Consider the following 26,247-nt stretch of genomic DNA (forward strand, 5'->3'; position numbering starts at 1 on the left):
CATTGAGCCATTGACTGTAACTCTTTGGGCATGATCATCCAGCCAATTCCTTACCCATGTAACAGTCCATCCATCAAACCCGTATCTCTCCAATTTAGCAGCAAGAATGTTGTGGGGGACCATATCAAAGACCTTACAGAATTCCAGGTAGATGATATCTGTAGCTCTTCCCTTGTCCACTGATGCAGTCACTCCATTGTAGAAGGCTCCTATATTAGTCAGGCAAAACTTGCACTTGGTGAAGCCATGTTGGCTGTCTCTAATCACCTCTGTCTTCCATATCTTTCAACATATCTTCCAGGAGGATCTGTTCCATGATGTTACCAGGCACAGAGGTAAGTCTGACTGGTTGGTAGTTCCCAGGGTTCTCCTTTTTACTCTTTTTAAGCATTTCCCTTTTTCCCATCACTAGGGACTTTGCCTGACTGCCATTACTTTTCAGATATGATAGAAAGTAGCTTGGCAACTACAACAACCAATTCTCTCAGGACCCTGGGATGCATCTCGTTGGGTCCCATGGACTTATGTATGTTCAGGTTCCTTAGGTGGTCTTTACCCTGATCTTCACTTACAATGGGTGGGACTTCATTCCCGTAGTCCCTGCCTTGAGGTTCAGGGGCTTGAGAGATGTGGGGAGAGAGATTGCTACTGAAAACTGAGGCAAAAAAAATTGTTTAGTACCTCAGCCTTCTCCATGTTTGTTTTCAGCAGTTCTTCTGTCTTATTTATCGTAGAGGTGTGTGTGTGTATGTACATTTTCTTTAATCTTCCTTTTCTGGGCCAATGTAATTGTCAAAGCCCTTCTTATTATTCTTTCCATCCCTTGCCAAATTCAGCTCCAGCTGCGCCTTAGTTTTTCTGGTCCCATCCCTACACATTCGGGTAGCATCTGTATATTCTTCCCAGGATACATGTCCCTGGTTCCACTGCCTATGCATTTCCTTCTTACACTTCAGTTTGACCAGGAGGTCCTTACTGAGCCATGCTGGTCTCCTGCCCTTCTTGCCTGATTTCTTACACATGGGAATCTAGAGCTCTTGCGCACTAAGAAAAATATCCTTAAAGAGCTGCCAGCACTGTTCAGCTCCTTTAACCCTGAGGGCAGTTTCCCAGGGAGTCCCATACATTAATTCCTTAAACAACTGAAAGTTTGCTCTCCTAAAATTCATGGTCCTGACTCTACTCTTCACTTGACCTATATCCCTCAAGACTGTGAATTCCAACAGGAATGCTTTCTGCTAGTCTCCTGTGCCTTGTTTATGTGGCATCCTGTGAACTGAACACATTGATCCATTCTTGCCATTGTTAGTGGATTGGATGTGACTTCTTTCACATTACCCAGCGAGCAATAAAACCACTTCCTATCATGCAGTTTTTCCCCTTAGAATGGCTTCCTAATTAAAGGAAAAATATTCCTTCAGTGGTTTTCAGGTAGCAATCTTGGAATCTGTGGCCACTCTGCCAAAAGGCCTGAGCTACAATCCTAGCCTATACTTATGTATGGAATAATTCTAAAACTGCTAGGCTGTTTAGCTCTCCCTGACGCATTTATTAGTTTTTCTCTCACAGTCAAAGGACTTCTTTAACTTACCTTCTGGATCATGATGGTAAAGGATCCAAGCCTTGTGCGAAGTACATGACATTGCACCATCCTAGCACCAGGGCAAAGGACATGGGCACCACCTCACCAGTTGTGCTGATGAGATGCATCACCATGGTTACCAGAATCATGCACGCATATGTGATGCTGCAAAGGAAGAAGAGGCAAAAATACAGAGTTAGAATCACACCTTCTCCTACACCCCTGCCCCATCAGGTACCTTCCATTTGTTAATGTTCCTTGACACCATCCTCCCTCCATCTGTAAAATGAAACTGTTACGTACATCCCAGAAACAAAATACTCTGAAATCTGAAAGAGTGGGACCTTACATGATGATGTGGAAAGGCCCTCCCAAGATGGTTTGTCCAAAGTATTTGGTTGCTCCAACTCTGAAGGTATCTGGAATCTAAGAGGTATACACTGTTTATATTTGTATTCAGTCAAATTGCAAACTGAGGAAATATTATAAATGTGAACTGTTCTCACTTATCTCCAAGATCAATATTATTATAGCCCCTGTCACTGTGACCAGTTCCCCCACCAGATGGAGGCTGTCCTCAGGAGTGATATAAGATTACTGAAAGATATCTCATTATATTAGAAACTGAACAAGATATGACCATAAGGCTCCATTTAAGCAGGCCCAGTGGTGACCACACAAACAAATCCTCCTCATGGTATAGCTTCTGTCATAATTCTCAGTGTTATTATGAAACTCTGCAGCCTAGAGAACTGAGCATGACTTAGTATAAAGAAAACTGATTTAAGTCTCAACTGCTAACAGAAGATGGCTACCTAATCATCTCACAGTCAGATTCACAGTTGTAGGCAATCTAGTAGAGGATGATTTTCAGAGGTTCTGGGCATTTGAAGTGCCAAAGAGTTCACCTGGAATTGTGGATGCCTGTTCCACAGAATATGGCCATAGATACTTCATATTTTCCATTGAACTGGGGCACTAAAATTCACAAGCAGTTTTCAAAGTGCTAGCTTCTTCTTTTCCATGACTCTCTTTCCTCATCCTTAAAATGGAAATAAATTGTCAGTTTCTGAAAGGTATTGATAAGCAGAGCTCTCCATTAACACCTTTACATACCTTTCACACACAAGAGCAAGAAAGGAAAGAGGGAAGAGATTCAGAATAAAAAAGGCAGACTAACACAGAATCACATAATAGCCACTTGTTTAGCTAGTCCACATAGCGGGGACCTGTCCCTTATCTTGACTACATCATGTAGCCTAAATGTCCCCAGAACTGGAAGTAGCCATTTTTAGAATGCCTTAAAGTTTTGGACAGTGTTGTAGGATTTAAAGTGTGCTTCTCAGGAGGAAGTGGTACTTCTTCCCTTGTAGTGACACACTATGACTATGAGAAATACTGCTTAGACAGGCACAGGCAATGCCCCTAACTGTGGCTCCCTGAATAATGGGCAATCTATTGCAGTGTCATGCTGAGTTTCAGTGCAGGCTGTAAAAGCTTATTCAGGAACTCCAAATATGCTTCTAGGACATACTGAAGCCTATGCTGCCTTGTTATTGTGACCTGGGAAAGCTAGGGTAAAGCTGTTGAGTCACTCCATTATGCCTGCAGGGTGGCAGTCTTTTGCAGTCATTCCCAACCCTGGTGGCTGACACTAAGGACTCCCTATGTAGGCTTAGTCATTTTGGGATCTGAAGGGGACATGAAGAATCAGATACCTGCAGCAGTTTCTGCACATACATAGTATTGTCTCTTTGATCTGTTTTGGTGTTGTCTTGAAGTTTCAGAGATTGGTAAATGCAGCACATGGTGAAGCAGGTCATGTAGAGCACATAGCACATAGAACATAGCCAGGATACAGAAATAGCTACATCCATATTTATTCCACTTCAGACTCGCCAGCTCAGTAACAGGAGTAAGATCAAGGATCATCCGGCCCTCAGAAAAGAAACCAGACTAAATTTACATTGTCAGTCAGGAGAAGAGTAACCTATGAACAACTCACCCCAGACTGGGAAGACTGTCATTGCCAAAGTTATCATATCAAGATGAAGTAGAACCTTTAGGACGAGAGGAAATGGCCTCAAGTTGCGCCAGGGGAGGTTTAGATTGGATGTAAGGAAAAATTTCTTTACTGAAAGAGTGGTTAAACATTGGAACAGGCTGCCCAGGGAAGTGGTGGAGTCCCCATCCCTGGAGGTATTTAAAAGACGAGTAGATGAGGCACTTAGGGACATGGTTTAGTGGACATGGTGGTGTTGGGTCGACGGTTGGACTCGATGATCTTAGAGGTCTTTTCCAACCTCTATGATTCTATGATTCTATGATTCTGTGATTCCAGTCTTGGCTGTACCTTGCTGTTCCTGTCAAACACAAATGATTGAAATGCCACAGGCAGAGAAAGACTAATAGAAAAAGCAACACTTCTCACTGACTTATTCACTCCTTTAATGCCACTGCAAGTATTTAAAGACAAAAACCCAGTGTACACACTAGATAAAGAATCCCATAATGACAACAGAGAAAGAAAGTAGGATAAGGGGGCACTTAGGAGGAAAAGAGGACATTGGGATCAGGCCATTCTTGAACATTCAGCCCAAATTCCTCTGAGGTTATGCCAGTCGTGATGTTCCACTGTAACAACTGCACTCCTGGCTTTCAACATACTGACAATTCTAATATTTTGGGATATTTAGAAAGTGTGCAAAACTTTCGCAGTGAAAGAAGGAGATAGAGATCAAATAATATACTTCTCTCCTGCTTGAGGTGATGATAAGTTCCAAGACAGAATGGTCATCTTCCCATGAGTCAATCTCAGTGAGGTCATACAAGGTGGAGGTCAAAGGGCCAAAATTCCACTGAACATGTTTTCTTTTCTGCATGAGGTGCTGAATCATCTAATTAATGAGATGGGAACAGCTGAAACAATAAAAACATTTACTCAAACCAATATCCTTTATAGTCTCCCCGGATTTCCCAACTGCCTTGCTCTCCTGCAAAGGGAGAATGGACTTATCAGTCTCTGGTGTTACCAGGTTCTCAAGCTAAGTAAGCTGATCTGGGTCACTAACAGTTTGGAAAGCCTTCCAAAAATCCCCACGTGTTACAAGCATTACCAGTTTAACAGAGGTCCTCTTTTCCCTCAGCCAGGACTGACCCAAGTCCTTGCTGTAATATTAGGTGATTAGTAACACGTTTTGTCTCTTAAGTCACTACCAACCAGAATAGTGCTCTGATACACTGTATGATAACTTGCTGATGATGATGCAGGAGTTGAGAAGTTCTCTCTGGATCAGCACGGGTCCAGTCTTATCACATTTTACCTTGGGCAGCTGCATTTCTGCATCTAAATTGCCCCATACAGAGGTAATCCATCAACTCCTTCAGGTCAGGAGGTGATACAGTGCCAACAGCTTTAGGTAATCAGAATGCTATTCACATACTCACTATCATGTTGCCTTTTATCCGTGCTAGCTTGAATGGAGTGAGTCCCTTGTTCTTAGGAATCTGGTCCAGGGATTCCTGCCCCATGTTATTCCTTTCATAAGAGAGGATGAGATTGTACATCTGTCAGGCAAAGGTCTTGTTGGGTTGAAGAACCAGGATATGGAGAACAGTGTTACCTGTAGAGGTCAGACAGAAAATGAGATCTTCTGTGAAACAGTAAGATAAAAAACCTCATCTCCTAGCTATGACAGACTCTTAGGCAGTCCCTACTCAGCTTCAGTAAGAGAAAAGCAATTTGTTAGTGCCCTGCACCTCCTCAGTGCACTACAAACACATCCACTTTAAAACCTAAGGATAGGAGCTGCCAGGTAGAGGCCTTCAATATATTAAAAAGATCATCAAAAAGGTAGTTTGCTGCTGACCTGAAGTGGATGTGATAGGTTATCAGTACAAGAGCCTCTTTCCTTTCTGATTTAGGAATAGTCAGTTTGGAACTGAGCATTTCTCTGTCTAGGTAGCTCTAGGACTACAACCTAGTTGTTGTAGTTTTCTAGGGTTGTTTTCTCCCCTTGGTTTTCAGTTGGTATTGTTTATATCTTCGAAATTCCAGTTTTGGGTATAATTTTTCATATGCACATCCCTACAGTGTTTTGCCTTTTCATAGGGGACAGACTTTGCTAAGCTGAAACTAATATTAAAGTGTTTCTTTCACAAAGGACATCAACAGAACTTAGACTTCTGGAAATTGGAGAGATCAGCTGTCCATTGTTCACTTACAGATTGTCTTCAGAAACCTTGACATGGGCCATAATCTTATGGAAGGGCCATATACCATGTATGATTCATGACCATCCCTCTTTTCACTTGACTGTTTGAACCTCATACTTCAGCACTCTTAAAGTGAAGTGACAGCAGTCAGAAACAGTTTGGGAAAATGGGTTACGCTGTTTGATAGCACATTATTTAAGCAAAACTGAAAGAGGTAATCGAACAGGTCTTACCTAAGGAGCCTTGTGCTTTGATATCAGCTCCATTTTCAATGAGTAAACATACAATTTCCTCACTCCCAGCACAGGCAGCAAAAGATAAAATATGTTCCCCTGAAGAGCAGTTAAAAGAAATGCAGGAAATAACATGAAGTTAAACAAAACCAATGAAAAAGTCAGAAAAATTCTGTGTCAAAAAATGTCTCCGTTTACACACCACCACTTAATTTGAAATTCCCACAACAACATTCCAAAATGATTTGCTGAAGGTGAAAGCAGCAGAGGAATCTAGAGGTTTTGCCTGAGAAAGAGAGAAAGTGATTTTGACAAGAATCAAGTCATAGCAAAGAGTAAAGGCAGAGCAAATGAAAGATCTATGTTCTTCAGAGGAGAAGGTAGAGTGAGTAAGAAGACCTTCCAGGCTGGGCAGGAAGAACATAAGAAACAAACAACGAGCAAATCCATGAAGAATTTTAAAACTAAGAAACTGCTTTGGACCTACAGCCTCAAAATGACCAAAAATGCAGCAAACCTGTCAAGAACAGAGCTAACTAGATTCCACAACCTCTCTGGGCAGCCTGCTCCGGTGCTTAATCACCCTCACAGTAAAAAGGTGTTTCCTGATGTTCAGACAGAACCTCCTGTGTTTTAATTTGTGCTGATTGCTTCTTGTCCTGTCACTGGGCACCACTGAAAAGAGCCTGGCTCTGCCTTCTTTAAACCCTCCCTTCAGATTTTTGTACATGTTAACAGCCCCAGGTTCTCTGTTTACAAACAGAGAAGGACTAGTAGGAGATGTGGTGGTCGGAGGCCGTCTTGGGCTTAGCGACCATGAAATGGTAGAATTCTCCATTCTTGGTGAAGTAAGGAGGGGGGGCAGCAAAACCGCAACCATGGACTTCCGGAGGGCGGACTTTGGCCTGTTCAGGACGCTGGTTGAGAGAGTCCCTTGGGAGACGGTCCTGAAGGGCAAAGGGGTCCAGGAAGGCTGGACAATCTTCAAGAAGGAAGTCTTAAAGGTGCAGGAGCAGGATGTCCCTGTACGCTGTAAGAAGATTGGGCGGGGAAGATGACCGGCCTGGCTGAACGGGGAGCTTTTGCTGGGACTCAGGAAAAAAAGGAGAGTTTACCGCTTGTGGAAGAAGGGGCAGGCGACTCAAGAAGAGTACAGGGATCTCGTTAGGTCATGCAGAGAGGAAATGAGAAAGGCAAAAGCCCAGCTAGAACACAACCTGGCCGCTGTCGTTAAAGACAAAAAAAAAAAGTTTTTACAAATATATTAATGACAAGAAGAGAGCCAAGGAGATTCTCCATCCCTTATTGGATGCGGGGGGGAACATTGTCACCGAGGATGAGGAAAAGGCCGAGGTACTTAATGCCTTCTTTGCCTCAGTCTTTAACAGGCAGACCAGTTATCCTCAGGGTACTCGGCCCCCTGAGCTGGAAGACAGGGACGGCGAGCAGGATGAACGCCCCATAATCCAAGAGGAAGCAGTCAACGACCTGCTACACCACCTGGATGCTCACAAGTCTATGGGGCTGGATGGGATCCACCCAAGAGTGCTGAGAGAGCTGGCAGAGGAGCTCGCTAAGCCGCTCTCCATCATTTATCAGCAGTCCTGGTTAACGGGGGAGGTCCCGGACGACTGGAGGCTTGCCAATGTGACGCCCATCTACAAGAAGGGCCGGAAGGAGGATCCGGGGAACTACAGGCCTGTCAGCCTGACCTTGGTGCTGGGGAAGATTATGGAGCGGTTCATCTTGAGGGCGCTCACAAGGCATGTGTGGGACAACCAGGGGATCAGGCCCAGCCAGCACGGATTCATGAGAGGCAGGTCCTGCTTGACCAACCTGATCTCCTTCTATGACCAGGTGACCCGCCTAGTGGATGAGGGAAAGGCTGTGGATGTGGTCTACCTGGACTTCAGTAAGGCCTTTGACACTGTTTCCCACAGCATTCTCCTAGAGAAGCTGGCGGCTCACGGCTTAGACAGGTGTACTCTGCGCTGGGTAAGAAACTGGCTGGATGGCCGGGCCCAGAGAGTTGTGGTGAATGGAGTTACATCCAGTTGGCGGCCGGTCACGAGCGGTGTTCCCCAGGGCTCAGTACTGGGGCCGGTCTTGTTCAATATCTTTATCAATGATCTGGATGAGGGGATGGAGTGCACCCTCAGTAAGTTTGCAGACGACACCAAGTTGGGCGGGAGTGTTGATCTGCTCGAGGGTAGGAAGGCTCTGCAGAGGGGCCTGGACAGGCTGGATGGATGGGCCCAGGCCAACTGTATGAGATTCAACGAGGCCAAGTGCTGGGTCCTGCACTTCGGCCACAACAACGCCATGCAGCGCTACAGGCTTGGGGAAGAGTGGCTGGAAAGCTGCCTGGCGGAAAAGGACCTGGGGGTGCTGGTTGACAGCCGGCTGAACATGAGCCGGCAGTGTGCCCAGGCGGCCAAGAAGGCCAATGGCATCCTGGCCTGTATCAGAAAGAGTGTGGCCAGCAGGAGTAGGGAAGTGATCGTGCCCCTGTACTCGGCACTGGTGAGGCCGCACCTTGAATACTGTGTTCAGTTTTGGGCCCCTCACTACAAGAAGGACGTTGAGGTGCTGGAGAGTGTCCAGAGAAGGGCAACAAGGCTGGCGAGGGGTCTGGAGAACAAGTACAGTGAGGAGCGGCTGAGGGAACTGGGACTGTTTAGCCTGGAGAAAAGGAGGCTGAGGGGAGACCTCATCGCTCTCTACAACTACCTGAAAGGAGGTTGTAGCGAGGTGGGTGTTGGTCTCTTCTCCCAAGTAACTAGCAATAGGACGAGAGGAAATGGCCTCAAGTTGCGCCAGGGGAGGTTTAGCTTGGATATCAGGAAAAAATTGTTTACTGAAAGAGTGGTTAAACATTGGAACAGGCTGCCCAGGGAAGTGGTTGAGACCCCATCCCTGGAGGTATTTAAAAGACGTGTAGATGAGGCGCTTAGGGACATGATTTAGTGGACATGGTGGTGTTGGGTTGACGGTTGGACTCGATGATCTTAGAGGTCTTTTCCAACCTTAATGATTCTATGATTCTATGATTCTCTCAGCCTCACCTCATAGGAGAGAAGCTCCAGTCCCTTAATCATCTTAGTGGCCTTTCGTTGGACTCTGTGCAGCAGCTCTGTCTCTCTCTTGTACTGGGGAGCCCAGAACTGGACACAGGACTCCAGGTGTGGCCTCACCAGAGCTGAGTAGAGGGGAAGGATCACCTCCCTTAGCCTGCTGGCAACAGTCCTCCTAATGCAGCCCAGGATACCCTTAGCCTTCTTTGTGGCAAGGGCACATTGCTGGCTCCTGTTCAACTTTGTGTCCACCAGGACCCCCAGGTCCTTTTCTGCAAAGCCACACAGCCAGATGCATGATTTATAACAGGTTTTTTTTCAGGCTTTCATTTTGGTGTAAGAGTGAAAGAAGCAATCCCCCCTTGGCTTTAGGGGATGGAGAGAAAGAACCATTCATATAATGAAATACAAGAGGAAGCATAACAAAGAAAAGACTTAATTATTTACAAACATCAGAAAGGACAAACAAGAAGGGAAAGGAATAGTTTATACTAATTTTAACTCCTGTTTATAATCTTAGCTCTTACTTATGATCTCTATTAAGAGGGCAAAACATCCTGAGTGGAGGTACATGCTTAGCATTCATGTAAGAGAAGTTCATCATGCACAGAGAAGCAGTGCAAGGCCTACGTCCCACTTCAGTCTTATTTTATAGTGTGAGTAGGATGTAAAGGAGTTCATCAGCTTCATAATGGCTCTATTTACAAAGATGATTTTTTTCCTCATAAAAGTAGCTCACTTAAAATGCCTTTGCTTCAATGAAATGTCACTATATTTACAGTGAAGTAATCAAGAGTAAGATTAGACCACCATCTGTAGCAGATTTTATCAGAAAAATGTCTAAGTCTCTGAAAAGTTGCTTTTATTAAGCAAGTACATGGAGAGATAAGTGACCCTCTTTTGGAAGCTTTCATGCTTTCTCAATCTGAAATTAGACAATGGCCCAGTAGCAGTTTTAGAGGAGAATATTGAAAATGAAACGGGATGGAAAGATCTATGATGCTAGTTTCAGTAGGAGTAGATTGTAATGTTATCAGGAAAGAAATTGAAATAGAAGTGTAATATACACATATGTACATGCATATATAAACACAACGTACATATATATACATACCACGGGTACATACATATATGGACAACACAGATGCCTGACTGAAAAAGAATTGAAGGGCCAGTATAAAAAGTAGTATTAAATTTCTCTCCTAAACTTATTTGCTTACGCTCATAGATTGTGGCATTGACAATTACTAAATACAGTGGCCAGATCATTGTCTAACATAAATCAACTAATTACATTTATTGAACTATTCCAGTTTTTATTAAATGACAATTCAGTCCAGTAACATCCTAAGGGAATAACTTCTTTATAGAAAGAAGAAATATAACAAGCAGGTTATAGAATATGGAGAAATGAAAACAGAAATTAAATTTGGAGATGAAAACAGTTCTCATTTTGCATTCTTTTCCATCTGTCCTGCAGAAATTTTCTGCTCTTCAGGGGTAATTCAGATTAACATTACAATGAAAAGATGATTCTCTCCTGCAACAAGGCACTATGCTGATCTCACGTCTTCTCTATCTTGCCAAATCCTGGCAGCAGAGCTGTTCCAACATTTCAGAGAGTTTTTTTATGATAGACAGATTGATGTTTTGTGTCAAGAGAAAGCCTTGCTGACTGTTAGCAAACATATAATTCTTCTTTACTTTTTCTGCTCTAGTTTTAAGTGACCAGTGCTTTGAAATGTCTGCTAATTGCCTAATACTTGGTATCCCAAGTTCCATACTATCACAAATATTTCCTGATACTCAGCCTACACTTTTGCTTATCAAATTTCAGTTCTTTACTTTTTGTTATATTTTCTGAGACCTTTTTGAAAAATTGCTCTCTATGGCTGTCGTATGCTTCTTTGAAGCATGAGATGAGATGAGACAAGACGAGATGACGTGACGTGATGTGAAGACTATAGGAGAGAACAGGAGAAAGAAATGCATTCACACGAGAAAGAAATAGGAGAGACAAATGACTAAATCACAAGTTTGCACTCTGAGGCAATGATCTTTAATTTTAAAATGGTAAATAAGAAATTCTGTGAATATTTCATATATATATATACTTTCAGACAGCTACATTTTGAATGGACAATATCATTGACACAAAGCCACCTGTATTACTTTAAGGGGCAAACCGTGAAGCCATGACTGATATCAAATATTTCCTTATAACATGTGTCGACCCACAGAACAACAGTCCCATTTGAGAAGAAAACATTATTCAACAATATGGATACATTTGCACAATCTGCCCTTTTGTTCTTCAGATCATTTTTATGCTGACTTTGGTTTGGCATTACTTTCCACACACATCAGAATTTCATATTGCATAATTCCATTCACAGTTGAGGCTGCTGAATTTTTTTCATAGTTGGATATGGAAGAGCTGATGCACTTGGGCACAAGAGAAAACATGATATGAGGTTTCAGATTAGTTGTATTAGTGCTGTAATGGGTGATAGTGAAGTCATTAACAACTCTTGTCAGTATCATTATATTACAAAGTTAACATCCAGGATTAAAGTTTGGCCAGGCAGACAGGCATTTTCCCATGGGTAACAGTTCTACTTTGGTACATGGACTAAGGACTACTTCCTTTTTCTTTTTTAATGAAGATCAAACTTCTGGAGCAAAGTTCCCATGGAACACGGACATGCTACTGATTAGACAGATTGTAGAAGGGGGAAGAAAAGGAGGGCAGATGCAAAGACACTCAGCTAGCATGTCAGAAATAAAGACATCACAGCAGTTTAGCCCACAGGTAAATACCAAAGTAGATGACATTGTAACTGTTGTGTCTGAAAACTTATCCAGTGGCCCAAAGATTCTTGACATCAGCTCCCTTTTCCATTATTGCCTTCATCAAATTGATGGTTTCTTTCACCACAGCACTGTGAAGAGTAGTCTCCCCTGCAACACACAATTTCCTTGTTGTCTATCACACCATACCAAAAGTGCCAGAAGCACTTCAACAATTAGAAATCCACAGCACAGCCACAGATATTTTATTAGTGAAAAACTGAGAGATGCTTGGGAAAATACAGGATTTTCAAAGATTTCCATGGGAATGAGTAATGAATATCCATGGAACTAGGGAGATGAAGTGTATGATTTCTTTAGAGACTCTTGAAATTCTCAGTTCAGACTCTTACCTCATTTACATGTTAGGAGTGACTTTGTAGAAGACATTCTGGATTTTGTCCTGTGAGAAGGACCACAGGATCCAGCGTAGTTTCTCATCCATGCAGTCTTTAATTTATTTTGACCCAAAGGCAGATACTACAACTGTGAAATGAATTGCCACTCAGAATGAACAATATTCACTCTCAGCATTTCTCATGAAAGTGTTTTAGCACCTTGTTTATTCTACTTATGCTCCTACTCATATTTTTACACTTCTGTAATAGCTTCTATGTGAGTGTCTCAAGCACTTGGAAATTCTACATCAGCCTTTGTTTATAGCTCTGAAATAATTCATGATATTTTACAGACAGAGAAACTGAGGCACAGAAAAATGAAGAACCTTGTTCAGAGACAGGCAAATGACCATAATTAGGTTTCCCACATAAATCACTATATACCCTATTTTTTTTCAGTTTTTTCCTGAAATAGAGGGATGTACTTCTCACACAATGCACAGAATTGCTATGAAATCATTCTAAAAAAGTGACATCCCCCCCTAAAAATTCACAGAGTTAAAGGTAATGTTCACCCTGAAATTTAGGCAAAAAGAGCAGAATCAATACTGCTGTTCCTGAGGGCTACATGAATATACAAGAGCTTCAGATGCATTCTCCTCTCATTGAATATGTTTGGTCAGGCAGGAGGCTCCTCCCCAGGACTGCTTACATTGCTTCCTGTGGCATGTCTCTGTTTAGCAACATCTGTGCGAATGAGCTTCAGATAGGAAAAGCATCTTCTTCTGAATCCATACTGCTTCTTGCAACACTGAAACATTTCTGCAGAGGTTATCACAAAGTGATCTTGCTCAATTATCAATCTAGACAAATCAAATGGGAATGAGAAATGGAGAAAAAGGGTTGAGAATGGGATCTATTCCAAGGACAAAATTAACTTTGTTTTTTTTTAGGTCAGCATATGTACACAGTTTAGGTACATAGGCTTTTTAGATCAGTATAGTTACACAGTTCACTTCTTGGAATAAAAGTAGAGTATTCAGAGGTGTCAAGCAACTGAGTCAGGGGACAATAAAATAGAACATCCTTGAGTAGGTCATTTTCACTGGCTGTTTTGGATCATGAGTGAATCTCTAACATGGATCTGGACCAGTATTGGGCCATTTTGGACCATTTGGGTGTCCTGACAGTGTCCTTTCAGCTCAGCATTTTTACCTGCTTACAGCTCAGATGTCATTACTTCATTGACAAGCTCCAGGGCTGCCTCCATCAGAGCCTGAGCAGCATCCACATTGCCATACAAAGCAGCCACATGAAGGGCTGCCTCCCCCACTGCACCTAGAGAGACCGTAATAAATGAGAACCATCTCAGTGCTGAATCCCCACCATTCAGCTGTTTCCACTCCCCCCGGCAAGTTTATTCTCTGCTACAGCTACAGCCCTGTGCCCATTATCCAAACATGCAGAGCCCAGATGTTTTGTTCTTAAAAGTATTTCAGCCAAGGCTAGTACAAGAAGGGGCACTATGTCTCTGATAAGTACCACAGGCTTTACAAGCAAGAAGTTTCTGAATAGCTTGCACATCATTATCCTTTGAGGCCTGGAGCAAGGGAGGTTCCCAGATCCTGGAAAAATAAAAATTGCCCATTCATAGTCTTAAAATAAATAAAATGGTTATAGGAAACAAGTTTTGCTGCATCAGCAAAACAGACTTGGTTAGAGCTTTTTGTTCTCAAGATAACAGACTTTTGAGAACTGTCAAGACACTTACATGAATGAACCACCTTTTAAAGATCAGACATTTTGCATAACCAGAAGATCTATAATTCAGCTTTTAAATGACTAGAGAGCTGATGAAAATGTCACAAAGGAAATATAATTCTGACTCAGGTGGTAATTTAGCATTCCAGGGTAATTGCACATTTACTGTACTTGACTAGACTTTGTACAAGGTGTCAAATTACCTTCCAGTCTTACACTGCCAGGCCTCAGCATTTTCTAGCATCTGAGATCCATGCAGAAATTGCACATATTCCCTGCATTATTTCTGGATTTCTGTTCCCATTTCAAGTTCATCAGCCAGTCTCAAGTAGGCTGGATCATTGATTCTTGTAATAATACAAAATTCAGTAACCAAATTCTTTCTTTCTGACAGATGGAAATACACTGGCAGAACACAAAACTGTCTCTTTGACTCCCAGCCCTCTGCTCTAACCAGGAAACTTGGTTAGAAAAAGAATCCTAACTAAATATTCAAACCTTTCATCTTGCTCCATCCCAGCGTGGGAGCTTCAGCTGAATACAATACATAATGATCCCTCTGGAAAGTTTGAAAATAAAGACATCGTTGTTAACAGAAATAAATAATTTTTCAGAAAAATAAAAGTTGGCTGCATGCCCATTGTAATTATGTCTGATGCTGAGAGCCACAGGGGTTCTGTCTGTGTGTACCCAGCCAGCTTAATCTGCCAAAATGAAAAAAAAAAAAAGAAAAAAAAAAAAGAAAAAAAAAAAAAGCAGCAGCTTCTTCATCAGCTTGTTAACTTAAATTAAAATAAGGTGATACCCTAAGGAAATGTAACCAGCAACATGCAGCATCATGTTTTTCATAAGGAGAGAATGAAAACCACTCCGCCTGCTTTCAATGGAGCAGGCTGTGCTTAAGAAAATGAGAAGTCAAGCCTGAAGTTACTGACAAACCTGCTGAAAGGGCAAGATTGGGGTAACAAAGAATCTTGCCAACAGGTATTACACCACAGCTATACAAGGTTGAAGAATTAAATTAGGAAAAGGGCTACGCCTCTCTGATGACCTGCGTCTGCAAAACAGCATGCAGAAACCAAAGAAGAAAGAGCAGAAAGGATACAGAAGAGGAATGGAGTATGCTTGAATATATGGTCAACACTTGTTCAGCATTCACTGGCACTGCATAACACTAGGTAGTGCTGTCAGCTACTCATCTTTACCAGCAATGCAATACCTGATTTATTAAAAAGATAGATAAGATAAAATGGCTGTAATAGTTCCTTAATGGTTCGGTGGGTAATATAAACATCTGCAGTTACAATCCAGGACCTCTGTTTCGCTGCCTCTTGATGCACAAGGAAAAAAATGTATTATGTATGTGTATTTGGATGCTAGTCTCAAAGAAACATTGAAAGAAGACATAAGGCTTATCATTTTTGCTAAATCAGTTGTGGAAAGTGGGCCCTGATCCTCCGTAAGTATCCCAGAAAAAGATAGGAGAAACCCATCTACCAAGTCTTGCATGTTCCCTTCATAAGTTTCTCCTTGGTTTCCTTGCACTTCGTAGAAAAAGAGACTGCTCTTTACAGCTTCTCTCTATCCATGCAGACTATGATGTCTTCAGTGATTAGGAATAGACAGCAATGTAGACGGCAGAAACTAGCTCTCTCCTTCAGGAGCAGCATGGAATAATAGTTCAACGAATAGTTTTCATTCTTCTGTGAGTCAAGATGAAAATTCTGGGCTGAAATTGCAGCTGCAAAAGGCATGCAATATATGCACAGACTGAAAAAGAAACAGTTCTCCCACAAAACACAATTTTAGGATTCCCCTTCAACTGGTAGTCGCCTGAGCTAACTGTAGAAGGAACAGTTTGTTCACACAAGGCAGGTGACAGATGACATTTCTCATTACACAATCTTTGAATGTTCCTTAGTTTAGCAGGTTCTTCAGGAACATTGATGAAGCCTTCACAATCACCAGCCCTTCCTGTCAGTTGTTACTCCTAGAGAAAGTCAAGAATGAACTAAAGACATTGAACTTGAATGCTTGCAAAAGAGTTGGTAGGCTGGAAATTTGCATTGTCTCTCTCTGTGCAATATTTATTTAGGGGAGAGATTCCAGTCTCCTTGGTCCTCAATTGGAGTTCAGCTGTTCAAAATAAAATATATCTAAAAGGAGTATGGACAGTCTACAAAAGGAGAATGGAAGTCCTAAGAGTGAGTCACCATATAGTAGCTGTTCACCATATAGAATCTGCTCTGGACAGTTTCTGGTCAGGGAAATATCTAAAGCATTCATCTATCCCAGGTGCAGATACACAGCAGATGCCCTGGGCAGAACAAGACTTGAGCACGTGAAACACCTTCAGGCTGCTGGCTGAAATCCAAGGGAAGGAGATGGCCCAAGGAACACTGTAGGTCGCTATACATCTAAAAGGTGAGAGTGAGAAATTAGAGAGCTGACAAAACCCAGCTGGCTCTGCTGTTCAGGTTGCTTTTACGCTCTCTCCAGAATTGACTCTAAGAAGTGTCCGAGAAAACTGTAAAATCTCTGCAAAACTAATACACTCCAAAACTAATTCACCTCCTGAAAATCAATTCCCAATCTTCACAATGGATCACATCACCTGCAATTTTCTGTGAAGACACAGAGAAGATAATGAGAAGAAAAGGCTTTCCTCTCTAGCTAATATTCTCTAGACCCACTGTCCTGGTTTCAGCAGGGATAGAGTTAATTTCCTTCCTAGTAGCTGGTACAGTGCTGTGTTTTGGATTTAGGGTGAGAACAATGTTGATAACTCACCGATGTTTTAGTTGTTGCTAGGTAGTGTTTACACTAGTCAAGGACTTTTCAGCTTCCCATGCTCTACTGACTGAACAGGCTGGAGGTGCACAAGAAGCTGGGAGGGGGCACAGCCAGGACAGCTGACCGAAACTGGCCAAAGGGACATTCCATACCATGTGACGTCATGCTCAGTATATAAAGCTGGGGGAAGAAGAAGGAAGGGGGGGACGTTTGGAGTGATGGCGTTTGTCTTCCCAAGTAACCGTTACGCGTGATGGAGCCCTGCTTTCCTGGAGATGGCTGAACACCTGCCTGCCCATGGGAAGGAGTGAATGAATTCCTTGTTTTGCTTTGCTTGCATGTGTGGCTTTTGCTTTCCCTATTAAACTGCCTTTATCTCAACCCATGAGTTTTCTCACTTTTACCCTTCCGATTCTGTCCCCCATCCCACCGGGGGGGAGTGAGCGAGCGGCTGCGTGGTGCTTAGTTGCCGGCTGAGGTTAAACCACGACAGTCCTTTTTGGCGCCCAACGTGGGGCCCGAAGGGTTCGAGATAATGACAGGTTTGATTGGAATGTGCTAGATCGAATTTATACCTGTTATAGCTGTTTAGCTATTAATTGGCAGGCTCCTGTGCTTGCCATGGGGCTTGCTTGCCTTACTGTATATTAGAGTCCAATGCTCGTTAGTGGCTGTTTTTTGCTTTCACTGCTTGCTGTACTGCTGTACTGCTTATCATTGTATTCTGCTGTGCCTGGGAACATTTTGATAACGCAATGGCGATGTGCCTGGGCTGGCAGATGGCCAGGGCATCCCTGCTGTTTCTGTGCTGCTGTACTGGACAGGCTGGAACTCCAGTGTGAACTCGAGTCGAAGGGACTGTGACCTGTGGATGAGTCCATGCAGGAGCAGGACACCCCAAAGCGTCTGTGGCCGTGGATAAGCCCATGCCAGAGCAGGTACATCTCGAAGCGTCTGTGGCCGCGGTTACGTTTGTGCTACAGCAGGTTTACTTCTGAAGGGACTGTGGCTGCGAGTAAGGCCACGCTGGAGCAGGTATATCTCTGAAGACATTGTGGCCCATGGAGAAGGCCGTGCTGGAACAGGTGCATCTCAAAGTGACTGTGGATAAGTCTATGCCGCAGCAGGCGTACCCCTGGAGAGACTGTGGCTCATAGATAAGGCTCCACTTGGAGCAGGTACTACCCTAAGGGACTGCAGTCTGTGGATAAGTCCAAGCCAGAGCAGGGGCAAGGGGAGGAGTTTATTGCAATGTTAAACCCTATGGTTTAATCTGAAGGGACCAGGGGTGGAGATTGTAATGGAAACACCTTTAAATTGTTGTAACCCATGATTTGAGTTGCATGTTATAGGAATTACTATAGCAGAAACCCCTTGTTGCTAGCCAGGCTAGGAGCAAGGGGAGGAGTTCATTGCAATGTTAAACCCTATAACCTGGCCCAAAGGGACCGGGGGTGGAGACTGTAATGGAAATACCTTTAAATTGTTGTAACCCATGATTTGAGTTGCGTGTTATAGGAATTACTATAGCAGGAACCACCCGAACAAGTGGAGGACAAGCCTTACAAGAAGCAGTGCAAGTGCAGCAGTGACCTGACCTGAGCTGGCTTTGGTACCCAGTAACTCCACGCAACACACCACCTCTCCTGTCCTGAGTGACCACCATCACAGATGGAGCCCAAAGTCACGGACTAAATGAACTCAATGGATATTTCATGGACATTTCTGGACATTTTACAGACATTCCACAAGGGTGGTCCATAGACTAAGGGAATGATATCTGTGTGTTATATCAAAGGATGGAAAGCGGGGTGGTTGGTTAATGAGGTTGCACTGGAAAATATGGGACTTTAGCATGACGTAGATGGTATAGAATAAGGGGTGGATACTGTCCTGGTTTCAGCAGGGATAGAGTTAATTTCCTTCCTAGTAGCTGGTACAGTGCTGTGTTTTGGATTTAGGGTGAGAACAATGTTGATAACTCACCGATGTTTTAGTTGTTGCTAGGTAGTGTTTACACTAGTCAAGGACTTTTCAGCTTCCCATGCTCTACTGACTGAACAGGCTGGAGGTGCACAAGAAGCTGGGAGGGGGCACAGCCAGGACAGCTGACCGAAACTGGCCAAAGGGACATTCCATACCATGTGACGTCATGCTCAGTATATAAAGCTGGGGGAAGAAGAAGGAAGGGGGGGACGTTTGGAGTGATGGCGTTTGTCTTCCCAAGTAACCGTTACGCGTGATGGAGCCCTGCTTTCCTGGAGATGGCTGAACACCTGCCTGCCCATGGGAAGGAGTGAATGAATTCCTTGTTTTGCTTTGCTTGCATGTGTGGCTTTTGCTTTCCCTATTAAACTGCCTTTATCTCAACCCATGAGTTTTCTCACTTTTACCCTTCCGATTCTGTCCCCCATCCCACCGGGGGGGAGTGAGCGAGCGGCTGCGTGGTGCTTAGTTGCCGGCTGAGGTTAAACCACGACACCCACTCAGCAGATGGTCTGCTTTGCCATACTTAAGAAAAAGTTGCTACCTCCAAAGGGGATTGTTGAGGCTCTTCTGTCCCCCAATAGCCAGAGGATAAGGTGGGAGGCCTGAATCTCATTATAGACCACTCAATTAGGAGTTTTAGAAATGAAACTTGTAAATCTCTGAGATTGAAGTGGATTTGATGCTTTTATGAAGATTAAGTCTGAACTATATATAAGATAAGGAAAGAAACTGGAGGCTGATTACAGAATGATTAAATATTTGAACACGGAGTTGCAGGAAATAAAAAAATGGTCAAAAGTCAAGCTTGAAAAAATAATTTCTCTCATAAGAAAATACACATGAAAGTCTGGAATGTCATTTCATTGTGATCTACCCCGGATAGTCCAAAATCACACTTTCTGCCATTTCTGAAGTCTAAAACATTTAGATTCCAAATGATTTGGCTTCTGTGCTTGAGGTAAGTGTCTCGTAGCCTTACAGAGCTGTAATTGTGCAGAAGGATCTCTTATCATCCTACCTGAATCTTCCATTTTTACCTAATTGTTTCCTTTAGTTCTCTGTGTTCTTTCAGGCCACCGTAACAATTTCTATTGCTTTATCTATACCCAAGAAATACTCATATACTTACAGCACACTATTCTTTTGGTTATACCTTTTTAATGAAAACTGTATGTTAATGTATATATATAAATATATACATGTAACATATTTGTTAAATAAAACATATATTAACATATGCACTTGCATATATCTGCATAGCATAGAGCATCTAACTTTATACATATATATATACACAAAGAGAGTATATAAATAGCACTAACTATTCCATTGAAAGGTGTAAAAATAAATAGTTTGTGCATCTGCATAAATCAGCTTGATTGCATGAACACATACTTCTTGAAAAAGTACTGAAAAATACTAGGATCTCCTTTACAAGAAAAGGCTTTTCTGTACCTCTTTAGTCCATTGTTCCTCTGCCTAATAGCAAGGTCTAGGGTGTTGGGCACTTTACTACCTTCTGACATATATATAAGTTGCATTTCCTTGCCCAGGCTTCAGTGACATAAATAAGAAGTAAGTGGGTGTACGTGTATGCTATGAAAAGTAATGTGGGGAGAGGAAATAGAAGCAAACAGATACAGGTACTGGTTACAGTGCATAAAAACATCACTGTTCAGCTTACAGCACAAATAGAACCTGAAGAACTGTAGGCACAGTAACAAATAGGGGGCAAACATGTCTGTTAATTGTCAGTGAGAATTTATTTGGGATATCAACAGGCCCTGGTTAGTGAAGAAGCAGTAAAATGGCAAATATGACCACACTGTTAGAAATACAAAGCTCATGTCTATACTTACAGTTTCTGCTACCGAGTTAGCTCAGCCAAAGGCAGCATATTCTAGCCAAAGCACAACCAAGTTGAAAAGGAAATATCCTGCAGCTGAGATATGTCCCAGCATGGTTCCTAATGAGGTGGTTCAGCTGGGAGTTTTTCTTTCTGTCCTTGCCCTCTCTATGGCCCCAACTGGGTTGTGGGTTACGAGGTTCTAGGATAACCGGTGATTATGCTCCTAACTGGAAGCTCTCCTGCAAGTGGGCAGACATGAAAGGGGATTGAAAGAATAATCTAGAAGCCTCAGGAAACCTCTTTGAAGTTTAGCCCCTTTCTCTTGCACAGTGTCTTTACATGGGAGAAAATAATGAGAAACCAATTAAACTGTGAGCACTTTCCAAAATGTTACTTTCTGTATAACTCTAATCAATTTCTTAACACCTTAGAAGAAAGCTGTTTCTATCAGAAAAGAGAAAATGGGGAAAATATCGAAGTGAAACAGATTAACAGTATCTACAAGGTACCTAGAAAGGCTGCTTACAAATTACATTTGAAGGCAGTTCTTCACTTTCAAATTGGGAGACAAGGATCCAGAAGGCAGCAGAACAGCTGAAGTTTATGACCTTGTGTGATCTCTTACCATCCGTATTCCAGAGAAGGAAACATCAAAGTGCTTTAAACCCATGTAAGGGTCTCTCTATATTCTCTGCATAACTCAGAGCCAAAACACCTCATTTAGAACACTCTGAGCACTGAATGATGTGGTGCTGAAATACAATCCAAAGAACAATCCATCATGCTTTGAAAAGCCAAATACAGACTCACCTCCTATAATTTTTTCTAGTGAAATTTTTTCTCTTCTGCCCAAAACATATTTGGACTAGCCCTTGCATCATTCAAATGGTCTTTGTTCGTACAAACAGTTTTAGAAACTATCTTATTCTATGGACAGACTCCAAGGCATGTAGAGAAGAGCAGTGAAAACAACTAAGGAGTCATTGTTCTCAGAGGTTCAAACATGGAAAAGGATTAATAATGAAACAATAAGAAGCCTTTATACTAGTATGTGCTTTCAAGAGAAGTGACAGAACCCCATTGCTTGAGTCATCTTAATATGAATAATTGGCGAGTAACACAGTCAAACATGTCTGGGAAGAATGAGAATAAATCTAGTGAGGCATGAGCTGAGATTAATTCCTCTCTTGAGAGGTAGGAAGGACACAAAAGCAGGGATTTTCTCCCTCTTCTCTTCCTCCATTGACTGGAACTTCACTGTGGATTAGCAATAGCATTTTGGAGCATGGAAGTACCAGGCAAGTGGCACTTTGATACTCTTCATTATCTTTTTAATCAAAATATGTTAAATGTTTCTTTACTGAAATTATAATTTTTAACCATTCTCAAAATTGGGCTTTTGTTAACTGGAAAAAAAAATTGTTTTAGAGACAAGATTCAAGGAAGAAAAAAGAGGAAATTTAATCTAGTTGCAATTATACAAATATTTAGGTGGAAAGGACCTCTGGCGGTTTCTGCTCTGGACTTTTCTACTCCAAACCCTTGCTCACAGCAGGATTAACTCCAAAGCCAGATCAGGCTGTTCAGGTGAATTCTGAACGTCTCAAAGGATCTAGATTCCCCAGGCTCTCTTGGGTACTTTTTCTAATGCTGAGCCTGAACCACCCTCGGGAGGAGAAATTTTTCCTTATGTCCTACCAGAATTTCCCTTAATGCAACCTGTTTCTGTTGCCTCTCTCTTTCACTGTGTTGTTCTGAGAAGAGTTTGACTCCTCCTTTTTCTCCTCCCCCCATGGATATTGGAAGATAGTAATTATATCTACCCCAGGCTTCTCCAAGCTGAACAAACTAGCCATCCTCAGCCTCTCCTCATATGTCATGTGCTCCAGCACCCTAAGTATCATAGTGATTGTTAACTGTACTCATTTTGCTTCATCATCATCTCTCTTGTACTGCAGAGGTCAACCCAAGACTTTTTTCTAGGTGCAGCCTCATATGTGCTGAGGCAAATAATCACTTCTCTTACCCTGATGGCTATGCTTTTCCTAATACATCACAGTAAGTGGTTAAATGGCATTGTCGCAAAGGCACACTACACTGCTGACACACGTTCAGCTTGGAAGTCTTGTTACAGAGCTGTCCCCTAGTCAGTCAGTCCCTAGCCTGAAGTGAGTCATAGGTTAGTTCCATTCCAGATGTGGGACTTAGCCTTGAATTCCTGAATGGCAGATGTTTAGTTTCCCTTCTAATTTTTTTTTCCAAACCATTATTCAGACGTGTAACAATAAATAGGAAGAAAGATTTCTCACACTGTTTCAATATTGTTCACTTCATTGAGCAAGTGGATTGTTTCTACCTAGTTATCTAGATAAGAAAAGATAATATTTGATTCAAGCTTGTCTTTTTCTTTGTTTTTGAAAATTACCCTAACAAGTACAGTCGTATTTAGGGTTGTTAGGCTAGTTGGCCTATCTGGAAAAGTAAGACCACCATGTCAAAGGGAAGGAAAATTGTGAAAATGGACTATTTAGCATGTAAGTAATAAACAGGCCACTTGCTTTCATAACATATATATTTCTCAGAGAAGGAAGCAGCAAGAAATCTTGTCATCAGCCAAATGACTTTTCTGAACACTTGCATGTCTAAAGATTGATCAAGTCATTTTCCTTGCCCACTGAGGGTGAAAATTCTTACCAGCCTTTCTGCTGCTTCTAAAATGAATGTGGGAGTAGAAACCCTGAAGAACCCTAGCTGATAAACCGTGTTTTTACCTTTTGCAATCACAGGCTTCTATTTTCCTGTGGATAGATGAAACCCTTTGGAGCAAACTTTAGCATGCTAAAAAAAAGTTTCCGTAATAAAAGAAAGTAATTTCTTAATTCCTGGATGCTTTAAAGGTAGGGCATCAACACACACACTCTTCCAGAGTCCTGTTAGACAAGTTCATCAGATCTGTATAACTATCCAGCCTTATGTGCACATATCCAATCAGGTGATGAGCACCTGCTTTAAAAAATATTCCAAATAATATATAATATATTTTACAGAATATTCATTAATGTTTTAATTAAGGGATACTACATTTACTTCATCTTCACAAATTTTTAATGGTAGGCTTTAAAAATTCATTTTCGACATTTTAGCATCATGAACAACCTGCTAAGAATAAAGAAGGAAAGCATGTTAGGCACAGGTACAATTTTAAGACAAAGATGGAGTTATACGGACAGTGATAACTGCAGCTGAAGGTTGGTCACTAGTTATGATTTCACATTGACTGTCAGATAGCCTTTCCAGATTTTGAGGCTATCATTCCATGTGTGTTTGTTTAAATACCATAACAATGTCACGGTATTTAAACAACGACAGAACTTCAGGCCCCCAAAGTTGCACAGCCCAGCCTTGCTTTTATTTGAACAAACAGAGGATCTACTCCCTTTGGTAGAAAAGTTGCATCTTTCTACACAGCACTTCAGCGGTGGTCTCAGAAGTGGTGCCACTTCATTCACCCGTCTCTTACCCAAACAGCTGCCTCATGATACCCAGCTAGGATTGGCTTGGGTGATAGTTTAGGTAAGAACAGTTCTGGCAGGTGTGTTAGTGGCCTGCAAAAGATAAACATATAATTTTGTCCAGGACACAGAGCTGAGCAGGATCGATTTTGCTGGGAGAAGAGTAGCGGGATACATATATTGACCAGCTTATTGCAGTGCTTTAATTTGTTTGGGGTATTTTGCTTGTTTCTTTGCTCCCCCCCCCCAAATACTTAGTGATACTGTCCCTGAGAAAACAAACCCAACATTGAAATGGCAGCAAATCTGATGCCAGATGGAAAAAGTACCAGATATAGATAGATGGATGTGAAGTTCTCAGAACTGCAAAAACTTGAGAGTCTCACAGAAGTACACTTATTTTGCACAAAACTTGTATATCTTTCTTCCCACTGGGCTGGGAAGACTGTATGGATGAGGTTGCCTCCATGCTAAAGAGGCAGAAAAAATATCCAGGGCAACATATGTGGGCAGATTCAATGGCTTGTTGGCCTGAATGGGAAACCTGTTTACACAAATTTCTACAACTGCAAAGACAGATGCAAAAAATAAGATGTTTGAGAATTATCCTAATACTAATAAACCTACCTACATTTGCTAACCATCCAGAAAGGAATCCTGCATATCAGTTTCCACGCAAAGGCTCAAGATTTAGGTTTTGGGGTGATTTATTTTTGGAAATAAATGTAATGAATTTGGTCTGAGACAGGAACAATAGTCTATTTTATTTTTTAACACTAAAATCTGCAAGAAATTTGCTGAGCTGAGAAATGTCTAGCATGGCTCAGCACAAAAAGGCCTACCTCAGATGACTACCTTCCAAACGCTTCTCTAAACTCGAAACTCTCAAGCTTGACTGTTAATTCTAAGATCCTGGGACAGTTTTGTCGTGAGGGTACGGTAGCCATTCTACGGCAGTGACACGAAATGACCACGAGGTAGCAGCAGAGATCTGAGTGGAAAACAGGAAGGGCTTGAGGACATTCCTATCTGCCTGCACTCGAGATACGAGGACTGACTCAGTATATGGTTTCAGCTATAAGTAAGGTTATTAAGAACTGCTAATTTCCATACAGTTGACATGGAAAACGGATCTAAAAGCTAATTTTTAATGGCAGAAAAGCAGGAGAGATCTCAGATACACTCAGAGTACAGGCCAAGCATATCAAGGTGGCACTTAGGATAGGCTGGATTTTATTTGTAAGTAGACCTATTGTGATGTCAAATCATTGAGAACAACACTGATTTTTGCAGTGACATTTAGGTTCTTAGGCTAACAGTGTCTTGGATACCCTGAAACATTTGTGCACACACTCTTTTTTGGCTTAATGCTGTTTCTAGAAATTTAGCTTGCCTTTAGCAGGGATAACATTGTACTATCCACACATACTTACACTGGCTTAACACAGCTAGCACATAATCACACTTAAAAGTGTAACAATGCATATTTCTGTTTAGAGGAGACATATGCATGGCAACCTCAATTAAATACAAACCATTTCAACTAGGTTTTATTTCAAACTGCTACAAACATCAACCTAACCCCATCTAAAGTCTCATCTTTAGCTAAGCCATTGACATCTGAGTGTAAATCAGACCCTCAGCATAAAATGCATGCAGGCTCTATGAGGCCAGTTTTACAACCTTGGAATGCAGCTGCTACCTCTAAATGTCAGGGAGTTTGTCCATAAAACTATATACCTTGTTCTCATTCCCAGCTTTGACTCCGCCCTGGCTCAGACAGTAAGTCCTGCTTATTTCATTTGAAGATGCTACTTTATCAGCTAGCAGAGCTCTTGTAATAGAAAAAAAATGCAGCCTTCTTCCTCTGCCTGATTTTATTACATTTTCCTTAACTGTGCCATACCTTCGGCTCCTGAACCCCACAGAACAAATTCCTTCCCTGAGTATTACAAACATCATATCCAGGTAGTTATGTATTGTGCCCTCCAGAACCAATGTTTAGTCAAACAAGAGCCGAGTCAATGTGTTACTTCATGCAGTCCATTCAG

The 26,247-nt window shown here is 42.0% G+C and overlaps 1 protein-coding gene and 1 pseudogene across 1 annotated transcript in view; one reads left to right on the plus strand and one right to left on the minus strand.

Moving 5' to 3' along the window:
- Positions 1–14,569, plus strand: part of LOC143164159 (ephrin type-B receptor 5) — a 113,540-nt gene extending 98,971 nt beyond the window's left edge. Inside the window, exon 17 of the mRNA XM_076346413.1 lies at positions 14,448–14,569. Coding sequence (XP_076202528.1) covers positions 14,448–14,523 — 76 coding nt within the window. The 3' untranslated portion in view covers positions 14,524–14,569. The remainder of the gene's footprint in view (positions 1–14,447) is intronic.
- On the minus strand, positions 260–14,287 carry LOC143155584 (transient receptor potential cation channel subfamily V member 6-like; annotated as a pseudogene).
- Positions 14,570–26,247: the final 11,678 nt, after the last annotated feature.

Source organism: Aptenodytes patagonicus, chromosome 1 (assembly GCF_965638725.1).
Source record: "Aptenodytes patagonicus chromosome 1, bAptPat1.pri.cur, whole genome shotgun sequence".
Classification (NCBI taxonomy): Eukaryota; Metazoa; Chordata; class Aves; order Sphenisciformes; family Spheniscidae; genus Aptenodytes; species Aptenodytes patagonicus.